The following is a 25529-nucleotide window of genomic DNA, read 5'->3' as shown; positions in this document are numbered from 1 at the left end:
CATCATGGTTTTATTCCCTTTCTTTCCCAAACACAGGGATGAGATTTCTACGGGGGAAAATCTCTCTTAAGCGACTGCTCACTTGCTGCTATCCAAATACTGTCTCCGCTACAGGAAATTAATCATTCAAGAGGAAGATAATAGAATAAATAATAGAAAGAGAGAGGTGTGGAGGAGAGGATGGGTTTTACACGCTATTATGGGCACAACCAACTGAGGGGAGAAAACGGGGGGAAAATGGAGGGAAAACACTTTTGACTTAATGGCTGTTTTCAAATATGTAACTGTGGCTGCACAGGCAACAAGGCCATCACTCAAAATGCCAGTAAAAGTTCATACGAGGAAGAATCGCACTTTATTCAGGCTCTATTTAATTTCCCCTGGAGTGCACTGCACTGATGGCCAACGCTGTTTTTTTTTTTCTTTTTCTTTTTGATGAAAGCAATTGATAAAATACAGAACTCAGCACCTTCGACAAAAGGTGCTCGCCCAGCCTCTGAAAGAATGTACTCATACGTCTTTTTTAGATTTGTAGCTCTGCAGCAATACAGCATTCATTTCCAGCAATTTACTGGACTGTCGATATGATGATAAGCAGTTATCTATGGCAGGAAAGGTGGTCGGTGGGAAATTCAAGTGAGGTGCGTGTGTGCGTGTGTGTGTTTGAGAGGTCAAATCTGCAACAAGCAGCTGAAGAATCTGACATTTACTTTCAGTTTACAGCAGTTTGTCAAAAAAAAAAGAAATGTTATAGTGTGTAATAATAATAATAGGAAGCCTGTTTCTGTGTGCTTAAAGTGGAATGTGTTTTTATTGCAGGAGCATGTCAAGGATATATTGGCAGATACTGTTGAGAAAACAATCCAAACAGCCTGCTGAAGCTGCCCACTTTAATGCCTGTTCACGAGAACTTGGCTAGCATCTGGCATTCCCGTGAAGCCCTTTTTTATTCTGTTTCTTTTTAAATCTCAGTCTGCATTCGCGTGTATGTGTCCGTGTAATTGTTTGTGTCTGTGTTTCCACAAAAAAGCCAAAAGGCCAAGGAACAGATTGCGCAGGGCGACCCGTATCAGCCCTCGCTCGCCTGCTGGAGCCAGACACCGAATAGCTGAAGTAGCTTTTGCGTCCGTCTTCCTCAATAGCCCATCAAGGTGCAGAGACTCGACGTCCTGCTCTACTCTATCTGCAGACTCAACTCTCACCTCCTGTTCAGCGAGGCAAATGTAAACCTAGGAGGATGAAAACAACAGACAGTGTAGGTTATTTTGCTTTAGCCATTTTTTTTTTCAGAGAAATTCAGTTCCCTAGACGACAATGAAAGTGATCCGAGCGCATGTTTCTCTAATGGGGCAATTGAACATTTATAAAACACTCTCACATTTATTATTAGTCTGATTACAGATTATTCATGTCTAGATTATTTCCAATGATCTAAGGAACCAGTCACTTTCCAGATAATCTGATAGAATTTGCATTTGTTTAAATATACTTGCTCTCTGAAACTAACATGAAGGGAGTCCATAAGATGGGAAGAGCTGTATTAGTGAGAGAGGCTTATACTTGTAGTTAGAAAGGCAGCTCCTGGGATCAGATGCCATTCTTACTGTGTTTCCTGACATTGTTGAATTCTCTGCTGATGCGTTTCCTCAGTCTGCTGGTGAAGCCACACACAGTGCTGGTGCTAATCACACAAAGAAAGACAGTCTTTTAGTTTGGTGAATGAGCATACAGTACGTGGATACTCGTGGGCAAAGAGCTATGCTGAAGCATTTGGAGTATAAAGGAGTTTGAAGGGTCTTTAAATATCCGCCGAGCTCTAGCAGGTATTATAAAAGGTCAGCCGTTGTGCCGCCCACCTCTCATGCCCAGCACCAACCTTTGGAAGGACTTTAAAGGATTCACCTGCAATGAGTGCCAGGCTAGACAAAAACAGCCTGATCCAGTGTCATACTTCCTGCCAGCTGTACTGCTGAAAGCCCTGCATGTTTATAAGGAAAGGACCCCGAACAAGGCAAACAAGGCACTCAGATGCACAAACACGCTCTTAAGAAGGCCAGCATTACCTCACTTCACAAAACGCTTTCAGACAGCAGGCCTTAAAACAGCAGCTACAGGCTAGGTGAGGTCACCAAAACTGTGCAATGTTTCTTTAACTGGATGTGTTTAGAAATAATGTTTCCTGCAGTATTTTAGTAGCAATACTGGGGTTCATCTAAATGTGGAAAAGGCAAAGCTTACATGTGCCAACCCCCTTTGTTTCTCTTGAAATCTATGCAAACAATACCGACACACGAATCGCTCAGCATCCATAACAATGCACACGGTTCATGCACCACGTCTTTAATTTGGGCATTTGTGCTACTCAACAATATGCAACAGAAACACTTTGAGCAGTTCCTAAATTTAAACTGTCGACAGGAAGTGGTCCTGTATCTGTTTCCCGTTCCAGTGTTGTTTCTCCCCGGGGACTTGTTGCTGAAGATTGTTCACCCTGACAATGGAGTCGCTGTGGGCATTGTTACATTGTTTTAAATGGACTCCCCTGTGTTTGCTGACCTTATGCCACTGCTGCCCCATAAAAGGGTGATGAGGAAAGTGGGCAAAGCGCCTGCTGTGTGTGTGGCTGGAGTCAATTAAGAGAGCCAATACCTCACAAACATCTTACAGAGAGCTGTGTATATGTGTACGCCGTGCTGTGCTACACATCAGTGTTTAAATCTGCACTGATCAATGTTTCATTTCCTCAAAAGACCAAGTGAACTTATGTGACATGGGTTGTTTGTAGTGATGAACATATATATATATATATATATATATATATATATATATATATATATATATATATATATATATATATATATATATATATATATATATATTGTTAAAACAATCTCCTTAGTATCAATCAAACCTGGGGCTATGTTTGTGGGTAGATGGCGGGTGTACAGTGTGGTGAACACCAAAACAGACAAGGGGCTGTCAAATAGTCATATTGATTAGTAACACTCCGGATGCTTCCTTTATTACCACTTTAAGCATACATACTTCCTTTATGAAAGGAAAGGGGGAAACTCCACCACATGATTTAGAGCGGTGCACCATCCATGATTAACCCTGAATCCATGATTTGATTGCTTTCATGAAAAGAATCAAAAAACCTGACAAAGTGACTCCGATGGTGTAAATGTTAATTATAAGTGTGTTTTCCATTCCCATTTCAATAATCAACAACGGTTTGTTTTGAAATTTACAACAGCATTACTTCTTATGAGCTATATTAACCGGTGTTAATGAGTTTAAAGTTCACTTGAATTAAGTTTGCTTTAGTAATGTCCATTACTGAATAACCAACCTTTAAGATCATTTTGAATTAATTTTGTGAATTAATTTTTACCTGGCGCCAGTCTCAGATAAGTGATGGATGCAGGGAATTTTCCTTTGAATATAAAAATATGAGTCACCTCCTCAACCCGGGGAGCTACACTGCCCTCAGCTGCAACATTATTAAGGAGTTCAGTGTAAGTGCGCTTGCTGTGTATCACGCTTCTCTTTCCTTAAACATTCTCCTTCACACTTTTCCTTGACCTCACGTTTTCCACTGAGGTTTTGTTTTCGTTTTTCTTTACCATACCCACAGTTTTAAAAAGTGAGCAGTTACTTATTTTCATTATTCTGAATGCAAACATTCAAAATGTGATTATCATGTCTGGGACAATAAACACTACTGATCATGACAGAAAAACTCCTTCTCTAATTGTGTCATATTAAAATCTGCACATTGTTCTGTTTAGCAAAGAGATTTCGCTCGCTGGGGGCAGAGCCTCCTTTAGGTTTGACAGCATTTCTAGTAGTTAATGGAAGAGAAACAGAAGGTAGTGCATGAAGTGTGGTTCTGCTCCTGAAATTCAGATAAATAATCTCCAATGCAAATACATACAAGGTGGACACTGCGCAGCAAAAGCCTTGGCACTGACTACTGTCTGTCAGATGCGTGAGCAAAAATAATTGGAGCACATTAATGTTTGTTTGTGTTCCCTAATGTGATTTTCATAACAGGTTTTTAAGGTGATAATAAATCAGTGTAATAAGTTTGTCCTGCTGTGCTCAAAATGTCAAAAAAAATACCATGAAGGGAAATGCGATTAATTTCCCTGAACACATTGCACTAAAATGAAAGCAGTGTGTTTAGGGGAGCCAAGATGCTCCACTGATTTCACAAATACGAGACCCTTGGTATGTTTGTGGTCAGCCTTTTGCGAGTGTATACACTGCATTAGGTACACAGCTACCTGTGCTGCTGGATTTGTATTCTCTGCACAAATGTGTGTGTGTGTCTAGGTGGTGGTTGTTTAATAGGGGGATGCAGTGCCCTTCCAGCAGACAGACAGCTCTATTGTTCCTGCAGCAGAGGGAGCATGTCTCCAGCCTGTCCACTCAGGATGTTGGTTTGGACCTCCTTAAAAAAAAATAAAAGCCCAGCCAGCATCACCCACACCCATTATCCCCATCTTCCAGCAAGAACAATGGAACACCTCCCCACAACCTCCTCCTTTCCCAGGAGCCTCAAGCACTTGGTTCCCACAGTACTATCGAGTTCTGAGGAGCCGGGCCATTGTTAGCAGGCCGACCTGTCCTCTGATTGTTCCCATGAGGATACACACACACACAATTCTCTGTTAACTCTGGTGCATTTAGTTGCAAGCCTCACCTCCACCTCTCTATCTTCATTAGCTTCAAATGGAAACTTCCACCAGCTTGAAGTAATTGCGACTCTAAACACGCACAACCGGTGTCACTGGAGTGGAGCGGGTCATTCCACTGATGGCAAACTTAAGAGGGGAGTACAGGGCTCAAAGATGGCTGCTGATACAGCAGTATTTACCACTCTGGTGCCAATGTAAATCTGGACTCCATAATCTTTCCCATTTAACTAGCTGGCAGGGCAACATAGCGGAACTTATCTTGGCGCACTGAAAAGGTTATCGTCCATTAGGAAAGCTCCTCTGTTTCATGGCTGAGGGACCCGAGTAAACAAGTCAACAAAGGGGAGGTCAAGCCCCTGGTCACATGTTTACAGTCATAATACATGTGAAATAAAAATGCTCTTTAAAGGCCATTTTTGCCTTATGTTTTTTTAGTGATGCATATCTCATGAGGAGTGTTTACACATAAATATCAGTAGCCATTACACAGATACATGTCAGAGATAACAGCATGCCACTAACCTGCCATCATGATCTAAACCCGCAAGTAAAACCTATGTGTACACCTCCTCAGTTACTGCTGCATTATCAGCTGGCACACTATTAATGGCAGCTTTATCACAGACGACTGTTATAAGGCTTTAAGGACCCTATTAATCCCATCTGGTGGAGCACAAATATAGGTCCGGCTGTTTATGTGGTTTTTGAAAAATGATGTGCTCTTATTTTGAAATAAAGAGCTTGACTGGAGTGAAACAATGATTAGCTCACATAGGACTGGCTGAAAACATTTAAATGAGCTGGGTGTGTTGGGTAGCATCTCAACAGGGAACCAGGGAACAATTTGCGGGTTCTTTTGGATTATTGTGATTTTTGGTGTGCTGCACACAAATTTCACACTTAGAGAAAATAAAAAGACTCAAAAATAAACATTTGTGAGCAAAAAGAAAAATTAAGCTAGAAAATACATAAAACTTCAGATGGCAAAGAAAATACTGGCGTTCAATTAAATGTGACAAAGTGGTGATTTTTCCAGGGTGTACCCAACCTCTCGGCGTGTGACAGTCAGGATAGGCTCCATGTCCTTCACAACCTTTATTCAGGTAAGTGGAAGAAAATTGATGAATGGGAAGTTGACATTTTTACATGCAATTATCTCTAGAAATTTGCTAAAAGCTGTTTATATATTTACAGTATTAGAAACATTATACTTGTTAAAGTTTACGTTTTTAAACCAGAGAATAAAAAGTCTTGTTTCAAGTGGATCGCTCTTTCCTTTAATCGATTTAAGATGGCCAAATAGCACAAGGGCTAAATTCCAAAGGTGAATCAGTTAATGGTTTCCCAGCATAATAATTTCCCCCTTGAAGCTGAACGAGTGGAGTCATTACTTCCTTCCTTTGACTTTTAAGTTACTTTCCGCCACTGGCAGAAGCATTGTTTCACAAAAAGAGGTTCGACACAGTTGCTCAGAACTGAACGTGAAACAGCGCTGACACAGACAGAGTTCAAGTGTTTTCTTTCTTCTTCTTTTTTAAAGTAAGAATTAACTAACTTCATGAAAGCTCCTTTTTGATAATTCCCAAATAGAAGCTGTAAAAATTTACTGAAACATCACTCAAGGAAACACCTGGAGCACACAAACTTCTTTATCACATTTTTTCAGCAGGACTATTATTATTACTGTTTTGTTTTGTTTTTTTAAAGTGTGCAAATCCAGACTTTCTAAAATGAAAGTATTGAGCACATGGTTCCAGACAATACAACTAAGCAGCTTAAACATCCTGGGAGACCGCCCACAATGCTGGCTTATGTTCTGTCACATATCATCAAAGGTTCCAGCAAAGTCCTGTCGTTCTTCTCTTCTTTTATGACAGCCGGACTTCCTGTCTCTATAAACAGAAATGATCAAAAGGAGTAAAAACCCCCAAAAACCCAGACAGGTCTGTAACATGAAAACTGGTCGTGGAATGACAAATGACATTTGAGTGACTTAATAACAAAGTCGCAATTATATACATTTACCATACTGGCACAACCAGATGTATGTAATCCATCCAAGTCTGTTTTCAAATCACATAAAACTTTGTCAGATTAAAGACTGAACACTCAAAGGTTCTACAATAAGGTGTTCTAATGACAGTGGATGGCTTAAGTTATTGATAAAAAGCATGCACATGCACCATCAAGTAGATGATTGGAGAATTTGGTACAGCCTTTGATTATGTAGAAGAAATAATTATATTCAAGCTACTAAAAGTTTCCCAGTGTTCACCCAGGCAAGTTTTTGCTGTGGATTTCCATGAGAGTGGAGCTGAGCTGAATAAGGAAGAATGTATGATTCAATGATCACCCTCTCTTCTGCTCTCAGTGCACAGTCCTCCAGCTGAAAAAAAAGGTCAAACGCAAGTCTATCACAGAAACAGGGGATTAGCTCTTTTCAGGTCGGTTCCTGTTCAGAGCCGCTTTAGGTGTGAACTCCAGTTTCTCTTTGAGGCTCAGCACCTTTGTGCTGTCCATGCCCACTTGCTCCTGCAGCTTTCTTTCTTCCCTCAGTTCCTGGATGCCTTTCTCTTCCTCTCTGGATTTGGGGGTGCCCCTGATGAACCATTCCAGGTGATAGCCCACTGCTCCGACCACAAAAGCCACAGGGAAGGTGACATACGGAGCATAGGTCCGCAACGCTGTCCACACTACAGGCCACATGACTGCATGCAGCTCTGGGATCCCAGGTGCTTCAAGAGAGGAGGAGAAAAAAGGTATGTTATTGGTTGTCTGTCGCTTAATTTGCTCACGTCCAACTCTGCATTTTCCTGCTGTGTACTAGAACAAGTTTGCATAATTCTGAGCTCAAAGTAACTTTTATTCACTATATGTGTTATTAGTGTAGCTCTTCACTTCATTCAGTGTCAGAAACAAACAAATACCTAGATTGATTTGAGCAGCAGTGGATGGAGCGTCTGTGCTCATAGCACAGAAACATAATAGGTCACTTTTAGTAACTTGCCGTGAACATTTATAGCTTATTAGGTCTGATTTTACTACTTCAAAATTGCTGCCCTTTTTGTTTAAGCTACTGACCCCTTGTGGCTTTAATTCAATTCTGATTAGTGGAGAAATCTTGTAACTTATAGGATTCATCTAACTCAGGGGTGCCCAATCCCGGTCCTCGAGAGCTACCGTCCTGCAGCTTTTAGATGCATCCTTGTTCCCACACACCCGAATCAAATGAATGGCTTGTTATCAGGCCTTTGCCAAACATGATGGCATGCTGGAGAGGTAATCAAACCATTTGATTCAGCTGTGTTGGAGTAGGGATGCATCTAAAAGCTGCAGGATAGTAGCTCTCGAGGACTGGGATTGGGCAGCCCTGATCTAACTAATTACCAACAAACCCAGATCAGCATAAAAACCCTGTTTTTTTGCTTAGATAAATCAATGACTCACTCGCAGACTGCTATGTGCTATTTAAAAACACAGCATAGAGCTTACTGAAGAGAAATTATTTTGGATAAAATTAACATGACTTAATGTGTCTACCCATTTCTGAAATACTTTCTTAATGTGCGAAATAACTGAGGCCAAAGTGCACATGAGGACGTCGTCAAACACCAGACAGTATAATGAGTACGTCTGTGTCCTTCCAATGCCCTCTTTCTCTTAAGCCCGACCAGCAACACAAGTAGCAGTAACAGCCTTCGACTTCTAGCATCAATTCATGCTAGCTACTGATCTTTCGTGCCTGATTAACCTTTAATACAAGTTGAAATATCCCGGTAATTTTTACTCGTTTGGGTGTTTCATGAGAGCCGAACTCAAGAGGTATTCTCAACAATTCACCAGTTTACATTCAAACATATTGCGTTTCCCAGCTTTGCATGACTCTTTAAAGTTATATGATAAAATTCGCTACGGAGTACGCCAGTATAAATTATAAGTCCAGTCATTACACGCTATATGATATGAATGACTGAACTTGATTCGACCAAATCTAGCACAACGTAGAAGTCTAAAACGATAACAATGAAAAGAATTAACGCTAACGTAGTGTTACCAAACCTACCGTGCGAAAGTCATGTAAGAAAACTGAGAGCTGCTACCGGCTAGTGTGCTTTCTGTTTACTTCAAAAAGACAGCTCGAGGAATGATAATTCAGAGCACAACATACATTCACCGAGCTTTTGTGCCTGCCTACAAACACTCAAATATTTAGGGGGGAAAAGACCCAAATGTCGTAAGTACTCACCTTTACCGCTAGCACGTTGGTACTGTAGTGACGCAATTTCCGTGTCAAAGTCTGTATCCTTCCTGGTTTATCGTCATTGGCTGGCGAACTTCGCGTAGACGTAACAATATCTCACGGTGTTTTAGCGCCTCTTAGCGGTAAAAATAATACGCTACACTACTTTGACATTTGTACCGAGTAGAGAAAGTGCATTGTGAATGATCAGTACCATTTACTGCTGACATCCCATAAATTACATAATAATATAAGAAATAAATAAAAATAGAAAAAAACAAGCAAATAATGAAAAACCACCATTAATTCATAATCTAATCAACATACCTAGCCTAAAATACACGAGACATTTGTCCAGTTCTTAGCACTAGTTAAAAAAACAAAAAACAAAAAGCAGCCACCTCTTTCTGTGTTTAAAAATTTGGTGGTATTTTTCCCCACAAATACTCTCAAGAAATCCTCACAAAAGGCTGACAGATCTGTCACCAGCATTGTGCTACACACTGACAAGGCGTGAGCTACCCCCTCTTGTATGACAAAACCATCAAGTGACAAGATAGTTTTCTTTTAGTTTAAAAGCACTTTCAAAAGCTTAGTGCGTTGCATAAAATCGCAATTTAAAGTTTAGGGTTTTTTTGGCTGCCTGTGAGGAATGCAGAGAAAATAATACATTTCAGTCACAGAGTAGGAAACCATACAGTTCAGACTTGGCTACACGAGGCAAAAATATTCCTCTATGCTACTGTTGTTTCTGGGTAGTAAAAGGGTATATGATTGATGATACTGATATTTCAGCTCCTGGGCCAGCTTTACCAATGCTGGGCACAAAGCTGATCCATAGCAGTTGGAATGCAGCCTGTCATAAAGGAATGACCATCTCTGACTCCATGGCTGTTTGTGCAGAGGCAAAGAGAGGGGATTATAAAGCTAAATCAAAATTTGTTATCATTACTTGCAATGCTGCTTAGAACTGTGTGGGTGATTACGCTTCATGCTTCAAAATTATTCTCTTAAGCAGTTCCTCCCTCTGTGCTGTCCATCTTGTAGTTGCCAGAATTGGAATTTGATCAGTCCTGTCAAATAAAGTGAAATGTGCTCATCGCCTGAAGGAAAACAACATCACTAGTGCCAGTTCTGCTTTAATAGCAAACTTGGCAGTGACAGGATTATTTCATCAGTTCCTGTTTATTAGCAAATGAGATTTAGAGTTGCACTAGCCAAAATTTCAATGTAAAAATACAACCACCTTATCAATCCAAATCACAAAGGGAGACTGACAGAGTGGCTGACTGAAGCCCTGTAGACCTGCTCTCCCCAAGTTAATTACAGATGTCAGGCATGGTCAGCGGTGGGAAATTTTTCTCATTACCTGAAAATTGACAGACAAGACTTTGGTTAAATCACTGCTGAATCAGGGAAGCCTGAAAAAGCGTGTGGCACAGCTCCTCAAGCACGGTGCATTTTTGGCCACGGCTCCAAATCTGCCGAACTCAGTGTTTTGAAAACAGTCCAGATGCTAAACATATGTCAACAAATGCAGGGGGTGGTGGCAGGGATGTGACACATATGACACAAAGTGCCCTAAGGGATCAGTGACAGCTACATTTAGCCCTGGATTAACATGCAGGGAGACTGCTAAGCAGGAGATGGGTGTAGAATATGACCAAAAAAGATGCACAAGAGAATTTGATAGATTGCCTCTGATTTGGGATGAAGCTGGGGGACTCGTGGCACAGGCTGTCAGAGGAACAGATGGTGAGTAAAACGAAGTGCCAAATGTGGAAAGGAAAGACAGAGACTTCTCTGAGTCGGGTTTGAATTTCAGCTAATCAGAAGTGCTTTTAAAGAAAATCCAACCTCGAAACATTCAGGGCTCACTAACAGAAATATTACAAACTCAACCTGTACTTGATTGACTGCATTTCACTGTAATATTAATGAATTCACTCTGTGCTTAATTATTCTATTAATATGCATGCAATATGCATTCAAAACTGGTGGCGAACTCATTCATACATATGAAAATTTATTTGCTTTTGGCATTACAAACCATCATGACATGTTTAATGAGCTAAGAATATATACCTCAGTGGAGTGTATTATTCATATATCAAAGATAAATGTACTGAAGTAAAAAAACAAGAAGAAACCAAAGGATACAGTGAGGCACAATTTTATCCATCTTATCTTACTGCGAGCTGTTAAAAATAGTGACAGATTTGAACTATTTTACTTTCAGTAGAAGTTCTTATACAGATTTCCTAACAGACTTTATATTGAAGTAATATGCAATATCATGTACATTTACTGAAAGTAAGTACCTTCTGGAAATACCCTTGATGTGCATAAATTTAAAAGGCATTTGAACAGTTTTATGGCACAAGAACACATTAATGCTGCTTGTGTGCAAATTCACAGGGAAAAGTACAAGTAAATACTTTTCACATGTCACCAAGGCAACCAAGGTAAACTGTTTTGGCATCCTGCTGACTTCCCAGTAAAATTTAAAGGGGCGATATTATCCTCATTGCAATACTACTTTTTAATTCTTGGATTCTGTTTTAAAGTGTGATTCATGCACAGTCACTCCAAAGTAACCCAATCTTTATTTATTTTATAATGAAACTTGCTTCATACGTTGGCTGAAACAAGCTGCTTCACCTCCCTTCACTCCTACCTTCCTTCTGATTGGCAAAGTGTGTGACCATTCTGTGTGCATGAGATGACCATATTAGTTAGGGGTGTTCACTTTGATTGACATCACACAGGTAAATGTTAAAGAAATGATTGAAATGAAGTTATTAGAGCATTTTGAAGCCAGAGGCTTTGGCTCAGAGTCTCCTTGCATATATGTTACCCTATTTTTTTTATTTTTTTTTTTTAAGCTTTGGCCATTTTTAATATGAACATCCAATATTTCAACATTTTAACAGTATAAATATGATGAAGCGCCATCCTATAAGCTAACCTGTGAAACCTTTAGCTCCATTTAAAAGAGCCAGTGGACTTTATTCAGGTATATGTTGCTGAGCTTTGTCTATTTACAGCAATAAGCCACGCAACAACATGGACTGGCATGATGTATACATAGCAGCATGTGGGGGCACTTATGGCGAAAAAGGGAGCGACTGTGACCTGAACATGGAGTGAGGCTGTGCAGAGGGGCAGTCGGTGGAACGGGGCTCACATGAGCCTGGTGACAGCACTGGACAGAAAGTCCTCATAGCTGAGGCGGATGTTGCCCGTCATGCTCGTGTCTCTCTCCCGAAACACTTGAGTCATGCTCTGAAGTTGCGTGCACACGTGGATGAAGCGGTCCAGCTGTATGCCGGGTCGGGCACCTCGCACGGTGAAGCGCTGGACCAGCGTCTCTGAAAACTGGGGGCTGAGGTTGTAACCCATCTGAGCGAGGGCTGAGAAGAGAAAGTGACATATGTGCATATTTGCATTTATATGATTGGATGAAATGATTTAAGTCATAGACTTTTCTCAACATGTTGTCAAATGTGCAAACACTGATACCTTGTTGTAGTTCCATGCCACTGATACATCCTGAGCGATCTCTGTCATACTGCTGAAACATCGCTCTCCACTGCTGCATAAAGTCCCACAGTGCTGAGAAGCCAAACAGGTCCATTCGACCAGACCGCGTCTTGTCAAACATGTCTAACAGAAAACACAAACACACGGGCTCAGCCAAGCAAGACAAAGAGGCTTTTTTTTTTTTTTGTAAAGCAGAACCACTAAGCTCATCCTTCATCATCATGGATCTTCTCCTTGTGCTACTTCAAAGCAGTCACACACTTCTCATTATGGTAATAGAAAACATTAGTCACCGCCTGTAAGCACAACTGGAATGTAGGGATAGTTGTGCAACAACAATGGGAACAGCGACAAACATGACTCAGTCATTATTTAGGCTGACTCCTGGCGGCATAAATTTCTCCCTGTTTTAGAAACTCAAGACATTTCTGTTTACAAGCTTGATAGATTTAGGGAGGTACTTCCATCCATCCATTTATTTTCTACCACTTATCTGGGTCTGGGTCCCAGAGGGCAACAATCTAAGTATAGTGAGTGGGGAGTAGAGTACTCCTATATAAATCCAGCCTACTTCCTTTTTCCCACTACTTCTCTATGCATTTGTTTGTCTAAATAAACTTTTGCCTCCTTCTGCTGTAGCCATTCAGGTCACTGAGAGTATTTTACATTGTTAAATAGTGTGTCATTCTGCCTTCAGCAACACTATAAGAGCATTCACAACCAATTCATCAAAACAGCACTACCTCACGGCCTGTTGAGCATTTTATTTAGCTGCTGCTGGATGACTTACTGATCATCATGAGGCAAGTCTCGTCATTAAAGGAAGACCAGTTAGAGTTGACAAGTGCCTGCTTGAGCTCCTTTAGGTTGATGAAGCCACTGCGATCAGTGTCAACACTCTGGAACCACTGGTACGCCTCTGGGTTAACACCAGGAGGGATGTTACCTACACAAAGACAAAAAAATAAGTGCGGTAATGAGACAGAGAAGGAAAGAAATGCGTTCTGACTGACTTTAAAGATTCCCATGGCTTCAAATTTGTTTTCCAAGCTGTTTCCACTGCCGTTCATCTCTTTTTCACCAATCCGTCTCAACCACCTAGTATGATTTATTCTCTTTATTATTTCCCCTCCTCATATTTTCTACCAGTTATTATTTCACTAAACCTCTCAGGATTTTCAGGAGTAGTGAACAAGTGTGGGGGGAAAAAAAAGGAAAAGAAGAAGAAATATTCTTGGAAATGAAGCGACTACCGCACTCCAATGCCAAATAATCATTTATTTATCAGGAGATGAAGAAACGCTCTTCGGCTGTCTGACAGTTGAAACTGTGCTGAGTCTGTCAAGAAGAAAATTGATCATAAAAAATAATACATCTATGCTTGGCTCAGTCTTTTGGTGTTTAGAAGCAGCAATTTAGAAAAGAGCAGTGTATAAAATGACTAGTTAGAAAAAATCGACTTCATATGCAAGTGACACACCAAACAACTCCTACAGCTAATTACATTCTATATGCACTTTGAGTTTTGAAATGTTATTTGCTGTGTGGGTAAGAGAGCATACCAACTATAACACCTCTTAGTGATGACTGTTATGCCTGATATTATTTATACTTATTAAACATGTAGTGTGCAACATTTGTTTCTCTAGCTTTTTATCGCTAATGTCTGAATGGATAGTAGTGTGACATTTTTAAAATATGAGGCCTTTTGTGACTCTCTGTTTGCTCTAATAGCCTGTGGACTGATTTCTATGTGAACTATTCAGTAAATTCTCTGTACACATCTTCAACTATGTGACACACATGCTCACTCCTGAGTGCCTTAAATAAATATCCATCTTCCACTGCCAGTATCAACAGCGAGCAACAAAAGCTTTTGGTAGCTTAGAAGGGGAGCCCACTGGAGTCCGCCCGGCCAAACAGAAATTTGGTTTGCTGGTCACCTGGTTTTTGGGATCAAGTCTGTACTGAAACCTGAACGGTTATCTGGTTAATATTAACTAACAGTAGTGTCCTTATTAACACTCAGGTAGTGGACGTACTTTCTGAAGTAGAAAAACTAATGTATTGAGCTGTCAGCTGTTAAATTGTATGAAACTGTAATTCATGTATTTTCACCAAAGAACAAGAGATTCACCAAATTGAATTTTCTTGGCTGATTCCAGTTGTTGTTGTTGTTGTTTTAAAGTGTAACCTGCCAATACCAATATTTGGCAATTTGATTTGGATTTTTTTGTTTTTTTTCACAGAAGTTTAATTAAAAGCATATGCAATCAATAAAACAACTTTTTCTTTCAACCTTTGCAAAATATTATTTTCATAATAAAATAAATAACTACACTGCAGTAAGTTACAAGATCTTCTCTGACTTAAACAGTTGAAAATGAAGTGCTCTGGTACTGGAAAGAGGTGCAAATAATTAACTAAAAATGAGGTACTGTACACCCACCTTTACCTAATACATTTTCTTTACTAAAAAAACCCCCCCAAAAAACAGTAACAACAACAAAAAAACTGGTGCTACAGATTTATTTAACAAAATAAAGTTCAGTTACTTGGATCATTTTCCAGTATGTTTATAAATTAACTAGATAACAGGACATCAATCCTTTTCTCTTTTTCACTCATCTCCATAATTTTCTTCATAACTGATTCGATCTTTTGCTCATACCGAGGCTGCTAGCTTGTGGTTGGCTCTAAGGTTTGGATAGCTTTAGCTTTTTTAAAGCGTCCATGTTCAGCTAGGTGAGGGTGATTTACATGGCTGATTAATAGGAAGGAACAGGAACAGAATAGGAAGGACAGAACCTTTCAGTCTGTGCCACTACGCCTGTGGAGCAGTTTACTACCACAACTGATTTTAGTTGACCTTGTTCATTCTTTTAAAAAGCAGCAAACAAAAACATTTCAGTTTAAACAGGCTTTGTGTTGAGAATTTATATTTATTTTAAAATAAATAAAAATTTAAAAATATTTTATATAAATGTAGTCATTACCAATAATAGGGGCCGATAGATGAGTAGGTATAAATTAGCTATGCAACATATATCTGGCATTGATAACCAGAGTCAACTATAATGAGTCAATTAAACTGATACTGAGTATGTACCCTGGTATTTCAGCTGTTGTACATCTGTGAATGCAGCATACGTATGATACTGCAACACAGTCTCGTACACAGCTCATGTAAGTCTCATTGCCATTTTGCCTGATGTTCTGCTTCCACAAGCTGCATGCAAATGTGAGCAACAGAACAGGAATTGCATTTCATCTGACAGTTAGACGGGGCCCCTTTAAATACATATTTGTTTTACAATATGGAAAAAACAAAGAAGGGATCCAAATAACCTTCCTGCAGTTAGTAAGGCAGTTTGTATTCTTCTAAAGGCTACATGTCCAACCTTAGTTATACAGGTTCAGGTTTCATAAATAGCGGCTGTGAAAATGAAGGTGCAGATAGGGTCAAAGGTTGACAAAAAGCCGTCTCGAGAAGAGGCCATTATCTGGAAAAAGGAGGTGTTAGAAAAATATGGTGTGAGTTGAAGGAAGCAGTAGAGGGGGGACTGATTGTCAGAAAAATGAATGGGGAGAGAGGGACAGGTGACACTTGAGGGCAGACCCTTGATGGATTTTGTCCCTGTGGGGACTGATCGTAACATAGGCTATCAGGTTCTGACTTAGGCTTAGCCACTACTGGAAACAGTGTAATCACACACACGCGCACACACACAAACACACTCTTTGCCCATCTGTCTCTTACTCTGTTTAGCCCTCACTCAGTATTACCAGAGTCATCACTCCAGCCGTGTAATCCTGCTGAGGGGCACAAACTGAACCCTGTCTCTACAAGACTGTCTGGGAACGCAAGTCATTTTCTATCCATCATCCCAGCGGAGAGTGAGGGGGGAAGCAATGTGGAAGCAGAATCAGAGTCTATCTGCAGTCTCCTTGTGTTCAGTGTATGCCTGCTTAAATCCTACAGGCAGAGCTACCACAGATGCTTACAAAGATATGCTCTCGTCTCATAATTACCTGCAGGACCATAGTTTGCATTAGGTCCCCCATATGGTTGTCCACCATAACCCCCATAAGGCCCACCAGGGGCACCACCTGGCCCTGGCCCATATTGCCCTCCATGACCTGGAACTCCATAACCACCATAGGGGCCTCCTGGTTGACCTCCAGGACCTCCGTAAGGAGCTGATGGTGGAGGCCCATAGGAACCTCTGCCTGCACCGTATGGCGCACCCTGTGGCGGGTTGACTCCAACTGGATAGCCCTGCAGAGGGACAAAAAAGCAAGGGTCACTAAACCCTATAATAAACAGGCTTACTGCTTCTGCAGTAAAAGAGTCTGAGGACAACAGAGACACAAGATACTTCAGGTATGGCTATTCGACTATCTTCTCAAATTCTGTACTTAAGTTTAGTTTTAAGGTCATGTATTTTCCGTTGCCTTGGATCCTGCTACTTTGTACTCCAATTGTTTAACATTTCAGGGGAAAATATGTAATCATTAGCCACAATACTAAAATCAGCTGCTCAATATTGTATAGCCCCCCTCTGTGCCTGCAAAACAGCTCTGACATAGTGAGGCATGGAAACAGGATCTCTAGTGGATTCTTGGAGTCCTGTAGATTGTCCGCTGCGGCCTCCACAGATTGTGATCGTTCCTGGGAGCATCCAGTGGATGATCAACTAGACTGATTTGGGGGACTCTTTCTTGTACCTCTCATTCAGCAGTTTTTGCAGTGTACATTGCACCTCTAGGGTTGAATGCAACTAACTGGTAATACCTTAACCTCCTAAGACCCGAACTCTTCCACGACATGCATTTTTAATTTCTCTTTGATATTTGGGCATATTGGGGCCCAATGAATGTAAAAACAAAGAATTACCAGATTTTTTTTTCAACCTTATTTTTGTTTTTAAGAAAAATAAGAGCCACATATGAGGATTTTGATAGAACAGTAGCAGTATAATGCCCTCGTAAGTGGATATCAAGCCCATGTAGAGCAAAATTGAGTATTTTAGTCTAAATAACCCAAAATGTGATGTCCACGTATGTGGACGCCAGGTCCTAGGAGGTTAAGGCATAAGCAGGATTGTGTTGTCTGTAGCAATGTTTAAGTGGGTTTAGTATAAAGGTTTGATCTGGACTCAGAACTCATAGAGCCTACAACCCTAGAGTTCCCATGGCCATGCCACAGACAGCAGTTTATTTGGCACCAATGAGAGCTGCACAATATGAGGAAAATATTTTTTGTTTAATTAAGTTAAATGTTGCATACTTATTTGAAAGCTACAATCAGCTTGTAAATTAAGATTTTGCCAGCAAAACATGTAATTGGTTTATAATTATGAGACTGCTCATGTGAAGTTACCTATAGGACACAGAGGTGGGTAATTTTTTGTGATAGGTTAAAACAAAACAACCAAAAATACAGCTGTATTTTGGTAGTGTATTAGTGGTTTAAAATACTTTTCAGGCAAAGATCATTAAACATGTGAAACAAAGTCTTATTCTAGCCTTTCGATGATGTAATCAATTAATACAAGAAAAAAAGATTCACGAATTAACTAAAAACTAGACGTACAGAAGCTTAACGATGCCATAATTCAAGCAAAATAAACTAGATTGGATCCCACTGTGCTGATCAATGATTCGTTTGTTGACATAAAACGGCTCAACTTCTTTTATATGGTAGGTAATTAAGGTTAAAACTTACTTACACCATAATTATGTGTTTGAGCAAAAACGATGAGTTACCTCTACTTTCAGATGAAACCCACCATGACTGTTATCAATTCAAACGAGGAAAACTAGAATAGTTACGTTTTGCTGAACCACAAGACCAAATTTAAAAGATAAACACTGAGTAACCCGCTATTTCCTACCGAAATGTTGCTAAAGAATAGCAACAGTTTACCGTGTAACACTTAGCTAACCACAGCAGACAAATGAATAACCGAAACTACTTGCGGTGCTGTTAGTTACGTCACATTGGTCAATAAAAGAGAAACTCAATAAACAACATTAGTATGTTATTATGAAGACAAAAACAAAATATAAAATACGGGAATTCAATACCTGTCCGTAGTGGAAACTCATATTTGACAGCCTTTACTTCCTACAACGAAGCATCCGTAAGGGCAGATACGGCGACGTCCAGTTTCCGCTTACCATTGGTGCATTGTCCTATCTATCAAAACCGCACCCGTGTCCTCTGCTTCTGATTGGACGGTAGTGTGGAAACTCGGATGACGCCAGAACAAGTAAGGCGGGGTCATATGTAAAGCTTTGTGTGAAGCCGATTGTGAAGTAATTTGTGAGTGACTCAGCGTGTAATCCTAAAGTGAATATAAGGTTCACTTACAGCATGTAGTCTTCCCAACTGACCTGGTAACCGCTTGATAATTGTGAAATGCATGAAAACAGACACATACACAAACATTTAACAGTGAAAAAACTTTATATATTGCAACAACCCCACCCCCTCATCATTTAAAACAAACTATAATAGCTGTAGTCTTACTTCATTATGGTTGACAATGGTTCTTGTGCAAGAATAAAAGAGATTTCCTTCAAATCTCTTCATCTCCACTTACGGTGTTCAAGAACGTGCTGTGCTTGGCCAGTCACAATTTACTATTGGCTAATGATGCACAGGCTACATAAAAGCATGAATACAGAGACACACTCATACAGACACAGAATACATGCACAAAAAATAGCTTCCTCTTTGACCCACAATTTTGCTGTCGATGCATGCTGAATTTCGTTTAACATGGTAATATTTACAAATCACGGCGTACTTCTTTTGTTTTCCATGAGCAACAGTTTTGCAAGCAGTAGGAGGGATTCATTTGCTTCCAGTGGCACCTGGAGTTATTCAATTAGCTTTTCAGAGTAGCCCGAGCAACATGGTTCTTATTGCGTGGTTGGTGTCTCCTCAGTCTTGATGTTATTCAGGTTCTGGTTAGACACTGTTGGATCCACTCTCAAAGATGATCTAGACTTGTGCCTTGAATGAGGTGTTGACGATGACTTCAACTCACGAGTCTCTTCATCTATTTTGTCAATGATTCGTTTCTTGACTTTCTTGCAGATGAAGTAAAACATCTCAAAGATACACATCAAGATGCAGACAGCAGAGGACACCACCATGAAGAGAGTGAAGATTTTCTTCTCTGTGGGGCGGGATACGTAACAGTCCACTATGTTCGGGCAAGGATCCATTGAACACTTTAACAAACGGGGTAAGTCGAACCCTTCGTGGATGTAATACAGGATGTAGAGGAAAGCACCGTCAAAACTTGCCTTTAAAATCAGGCTAACCTATGAAAAAACAAATGAGTGTTAAAGTAAAGTAAAGTCCAAGTGATTTCTCAGTTGATAATGGCTGTGTTTGGCAGGATAAATTTTAAAGGTTCAGTAATTACTGTAACTTATCTCAGCCACTTGTTCAAGCTCTTATTATGATGTTTAGCCAGTTACAAAAAAAAAAAAAAGATAAGTGACCCTATGTAAAATTTGTAACCTAAGTGAGGACTCTTCATCCTGATTATCTAGAAAAGGAAGATTCGTGATATTACCAAATACCAAAATAACCACAATCAGTTAAAACAAACTGAACATTTGGTATTATATGGCTGTTTAAAGGAAGAAAGAATCGAATGACTGCAAATAGAGATGGGCTCTCTCCAAATATCGATAATTAAGGCTAGTCTCAGTATCAGATTGATACTAGGATGATATGATCTGTACTTTTTTTCTGTCCTCTAATTTCAGTATATGTATATATGTAGAAATGTTTGGAAGCATTTTTGTGCTGACTGTTACATCTATTTTTCTATAGTCTAGTTTAGGTAGGTAATATTAGTATCTTGGTATCTGCATCTGCAATACTTGATATTGGATAGATACCAAAATACCACCACTCTTGCAAAGTCATCACACATACAACTTCACATCAGTTTGGAGGTGTGGTGAAGCTTGTTGCTCATGCAGTACAATTGCTAATCTCCTTCCATGTGTGGCATACACAACATAACTGGAATTAAACATTAGCACCCTTCATTCTTACCAGGTATGTCCACCACAGCCCTCCACGTTTCTTCCCAGGGCGGGCATACATGTGTTTACCCTCATGGGTGGTGGTGTACTTTAAGTCCTTCATCTGTCGATATTTGACATGGGCAACAACCATCAGTGACGGGCATGTGACGAAAATGAGCTGCAGGGCCCACAGACTGATGTGGGAGATGGGGAAGAAGTGGTCATAGCACACGTTGGTGCAGCCTGGCTGTCTAGTGTTGCATTCAAAGTCTTTCCTTTCATCAGCCCACACCCGCTGAGCTGCCACCACAAACACCATCACCCGGAAGATGAAGACCACTGAGAGCCAGACCCGACCGAACACTGTGGAGTAATTGCTGACCCCACTGATAAGGGCCTGCAGCCAGTTCCAGTTCATGACAGATGCCCTAGAAGGGGAAGTGAAATCTGAGGAGTATGATTGATCTCCTCAAGAGATCAGGTGGAATGAAGTTCTTGATCCAAACCTGACCAGTCAAACAAGAAAATATATTAGAAGAATCTTTGTGGTTAAAACATTGAAACAGTGTCAGTCAGGGATTTGTAACACACACACAAACACACACACTTGCTAGGAGTCATTTAAAGGCTACTTCAAATACTCAAATTTTTTCAAGCTCCAAATAGCCAGAATATATCATTCTATGATATTCAATTACATTCTGTTTTATTTATTTACTGCCAAATCACAACAATAATTGAACAGCAAGGTCAATTCTCTACAATAAGACAGAGAAAACCCCCAACAATCGTATGACCTGTTTGAGAGACTGGTTTGGCGATAGTGGGAAGGAAAAACTTGCTTTTGACAGGCAGAAACCTCCAGCAGAACCAGGCTTAGAAAGGGCAGCCATCTGCCATGACTGGTTGGGCGTGATAGGAGGAAGACATGATAAACACCAGCTGTGGAAGCCAGAGATTAATAATACCTAATGATTAAATGTAAAGAGGTGTATAAACATATGGAGAGTGAAAAAGGTGAGTGAAGAAAAAAACAGTAAGTGCATCATGGCAATTCCTCCAGCAGTGTCTGTCTCCTGAGTTTTGGTCCCGGTTCCATAGAAGAGGGGCCTGAAAGCTAAAGGCTCTAATTCCCATTCTACTTTCAAATACTCTGGGAACCACAAGTAACCCTTCAGTCTGAGAGCAAAGTGATCTATTGAGGTGATGTGGTACTATGGGATCTTTAAGATAAGATGTAGCCTGATTATTCAAGACCTTGTGTGTTAAGAGAAGGATTTTAAATTTATTTTTGAATTTATTAATGAGCAAATGAACAAAAGCCAATATGGGAGAAATATGCTAGTCTTTTTAGTCCCTGTCAGTATTCTTGTTGCATTTTGAATCAACTGAAGACTTTTCATGGAGTTTTTCAAACATCATAAACATAATAATGAATTACAGTAGTCCAGCCTAGAAGTAATAAATGCATGAACTTTCAGTTTCACTCTGAGACATTGGATGTTTCTAAATTTAGAGATATTGCTCAAAAGCAAGAAACCAGTCCTACATAATTAATTAACATGCGCACTGAAGATCTTATCAAAAACGTCTCCAAGATTTCTCACAGTGTTACTGGAAATCAAGGTAATGCCATCCAGGGTAAGTATCCAGTTGGATATGTATTTCAAAGGTTTTTAGGGCTGATACAATAGACATATTAAGGTTAGTAGTCTCTGAGTTCAAGCTGATTTAAATCCTCAGGTCAATTTTGCGATGCTTTCAGTGGGTGCGCCACTGTGTATGAATGCGTTTGTCTGAGTAATTCAACAACAGTAACTATGAAGCCACTGCAATTTTTCTCTGGTATTGTTTCCCAAAAGTAACGCATACAATCACAAACAAGAAAACTGTTCTGAACAACTGATAAGCCAAAAAATGAAGTTTGAGGAATCAAGCTGTTGTGACCACAAATACGATTTTGTTATTCCTTGTTATTCTTTTGCTTTTGCTTTTGGTTTATAATCCAACTGCCATCAGTGAGTGAGTCACCATCAAAGCTCCTCTTTGCGGAAAGAACCAAACCCACACCTGCAATATTATGAGTGAGCTGTTTGAAAGGACATCTTTGTTATCCCATAATTTTGGTTAAAATATTAACATGTGCATTTAACTGTCCAAACTTTAAAATTGTATGTATTCTGAGAAACATACACAGTTTAGGATTTTTGAAAGTTTTGAAACATTTTAATACAAGACATAAAGAAGTTCTGCTGTGCTACAAACAGGTTTCAAAAACAAGAAACCAAAGCTTCTCTTTCACATTTACATCTCATTCTGGTAAATGCACACAGCCTGACAGGGAACATGTTGGATAATAGCTTCACTGTCCACTTTTCTATTTCAGTTCTGTCACATCTAATCCCGACTATTTGAATTCAGAAACACTTTCTCTCATCTCAGCATCACTATAGAGATATTGAGCTGTCAAATCAGTTGCTATTTTCTCTATTATCCAGCATTCCTGACTATTAAATTACACAGCATAAAAAGACTTGACTCAATGAATGCCTTCAGAATCACAACATGGGCTACTGAAGGCAAGACACATTCAATTACTGCAAAAGTTGCCTACCTTTTACCTTGCCTTCTGATGGACAATACAACCAGCAACATTAATCTCACAGTGTGCCTCAGCCGGGGCCTCGAGACGCAGATGTTCGGCCGCCATCAGGATGATTCTTAAAGGAAATCTTCTGGCATCATCTTAAAAAAAGAGCTACAGATGCTTAAAGGATTTTTAAACACACAGCGTTGTCACTTCATCGCGACAATGCAGACAGCTTTCTCAATTTGCCCCTGTCGTAACTAAATGTCTTAAAGAGACTAGGGTAAATTAACATCCATAAACATAACAAAGATTACACTATGGCTGCAGTTTGACGCATGAACCAATATAATTCAGACTCTATTCTGGCACTGCCACAGAAGTTTGAATACAACTTGCTCTACAGGTTGAGCAAGTTGCCACCTTACCACTCTAACTCTGCTGCGCTCACTCTGTGGACTCCTTCAGAAAGCAGTTAAAAACATTTATTTAATCCATTTTTCTGTTAATATTCTTTTTTAATTTCTCTTTTTCAATTGATTTTATTATAACGTGGTGTTCTACTGATATTAATTGTGTTTTAATTGTCATACAGCCCTTTTATGTCTCTGATAAAGGAGCTATATAAATAAACATACTTATATTACGTTTCAGTACATCAATAATACATTGTCTGTATGAGTCAAAGCTCCTAGCTAACAAGGTGAGGTGGAGGTTACATTGTGTGGCTTTTGTCTTTTCTTTTCCACTTTTCATTCCACCATAGCTCTTTCTTAGTTTTCGTGAAATTCACAAATCTTGCCTTTAAAAAAACCCACTTTCAGCATGACTTTCTTCCATTTTTCAAGATAGCATGAATCATTTGGAGGAATAAAGCACAAGTAATCCTAGTGTAGTTTTTTTTGCACTGCTTCCAGTTATCTCTCTTTACAAATCGTATTCTTTTGCACGCATCAGGGCTGAGCTCTTCCCTTTGCACATGATACAACAGGAACAGACTGAGTGACATCCGTGCCCTTTTTTTTTATTGCCAGCCCCCTTACAGTTATCTTTTGTCCTCTTCCTTTCCTGTATTAGTCTGAACTTAAAACAGAACTCAGCAATTCGTCTAAATCACACCTTTTTCCTTGATTAATTAATTTGTGCAAATATAGACAAGTATAAAGCACCTTACCCTGGGTGCAGGGAGCATCATTACATGAGTGCTGAGTGAATGTGATGTATCAGCTGCTCTTGACTCGATGCTCACTGATTCTGTCCCACCTGATCTTTTAAGGGGGCTGGCTTTAAGGTGTGGCCTTGCTGGTAAACATGAAGAGCAAGAGAAAGATAGGTGGAGCATCGCTCACATGAATGATGTAGATAGTATGCGTGTTAGGCATGGAAAAAAAAAACTCTGCTCCAGGGAAATAACAGAGAGACAATTTCAGAGAAATGGAAGCGAAACCAGATAGCAGCACAAAGTCAGATAGGGCTGCCACAGACGATTATTCTGATATTCGCCTAGTCACCGATTATTTTCAGATCATGCCCCATTGAATGTATATAAAGATTGTCTTTATATTTCTGATCTTTTAGAACCTCATATTCCCTCTTGCAGCCTGGGGTCGTCTAATCAGAGGCTGTAGGTATTCCCCCAAACGCGTTTTAAAACCAGAGGTAATAGCTCTTTTAGAGCGTTGGCCCCCAGGTTGTGGAATTCTTTCCCTCCATCTTTGAATTGCCTGGATTCTATTTATTCTTTTAAATGAGTCTTTTTAAATAAGTCTTATTTGTTTAGACTAGCTTTTAACTAGATTTGTGCTGTATGTTGGATTGTGCTGTTTTATGTTTATCTGTTTTATATTATTGTGAAGCACTTTGTGGTTTTTATCCTGTGAAAAGTGCTATATAAATCAATAAAGTAAAGTAAAGTAAAGTAAAGGACGTAAAATGGACAGCTTATTGCACCAGCATACATCTGCTCTTATATAACTATCAATAGCTTACAGCTTGAAAGGTTTAAGGTATGTGCTAACTAAAAATAAAGGCAAGATAATAGTTTATTAAACTTTTAATGAAATTTGCAGATTGTCTCGGTGGAATGTAATAAACGCAACCGTCTATCAAAAATATAACAGGACATTGGAGTAAATTCTCGACCATTTCACACTTCTGTTTAATTAGTTTTCTGTTTGACGCATATTCTGCTGTGTGAAAACTATAACTTTAATGTCAGCTAAACTGAGGATTTATTCAGGAACAAATAAAACACTGAAAAAGCCAAACAATAACATTTTTAAGTTATCTAAGTGACTTATATATCATATTTAAACTGAGTAGCAAAAGACCACGGGGTGGTGGGAGTCTGGATTGTGGTTGAAGGTATTTTGGACCATTCCTCTTTACAAAACCTCTC

At 39.7% G+C, this 25529-nt stretch overlaps 3 protein-coding genes across 4 annotated transcripts; all 3 read right to left on the bottom strand.

Moving 5' to 3' along the window:
- Positions 1-5975: 5975 nt before the first annotated feature.
- Positions 5976-8985, bottom strand: smim12 (small integral membrane protein 12). Of its 2 annotated transcripts, none has more exons than XM_085346408.1 (2): positions 8950-8985; positions 5976-7438 (listed from the first exon to the last, which is right to left on the bottom strand). In XM_085346408.1, exon 2 carries the CDS (start codon positions 7407-7409, stop codon positions 7134-7136), a length of 276 nt encoding a protein of 91 aa, XP_085202534.1. In that variant the 5' UTR covers positions 7410-7438; positions 8950-8985; the 3' UTR covers positions 5976-7133. The 2 variants fall into 2 exon arrangements, with proteins under 2 accessions (XP_085202534.1, XP_085202535.1); XM_085346409.1 differs by lacking the exon at positions 8950-8985 and adding an exon at positions 8767-8820.
- A 2287-nt stretch (positions 8986-11272) lies between these two features.
- pef1 (penta-EF-hand domain containing 1) lies at positions 11273-18620 on the bottom strand. Its single transcript, XM_085346541.1, has 5 exons — positions 18577-18620; positions 16519-16765; positions 13277-13432; positions 12466-12609; positions 11273-12356 (listed from the first exon to the last, which is right to left on the bottom strand). The coding sequence occupies exons 1-5, from the start codon at positions 18595-18597 to the stop codon at positions 12127-12129; spliced, it is 798 nt and encodes a 265-aa protein (XP_085202667.1). The 5' UTR covers positions 18598-18620; the 3' UTR covers positions 11273-12126.
- Positions 18621-19416: 796 nt separating this feature from the next.
- Positions 19417-20962, bottom strand: LOC146609979 (gap junction beta-5 protein-like). Its single transcript, XM_085347024.1, has 2 exons — positions 20573-20962; positions 19417-19824 (listed from the first exon to the last, which is right to left on the bottom strand). Exons 1-2 carry the CDS (start codon positions 20960-20962, stop codon positions 19417-19419), a joined length of 798 nt encoding a protein of 265 aa, XP_085203150.1.
- Positions 20963-25529: the final 4567 nt, after the last annotated feature.

This window comes from Diplotaxodon limnothrissa, linkage group LG22, assembly GCF_057381915.1.
Source record: "Diplotaxodon limnothrissa isolate DT_005_m linkage group LG22, D_limnothrissa_male_GT1.1, whole genome shotgun sequence".
NCBI lineage: Eukaryota > Metazoa > Chordata > Actinopteri > Cichliformes > Cichlidae > Diplotaxodon > Diplotaxodon limnothrissa.
Note: the sequence above shows the minus strand (reverse complement) of the source record. Positions and strands in the feature narration are given on the sequence as shown.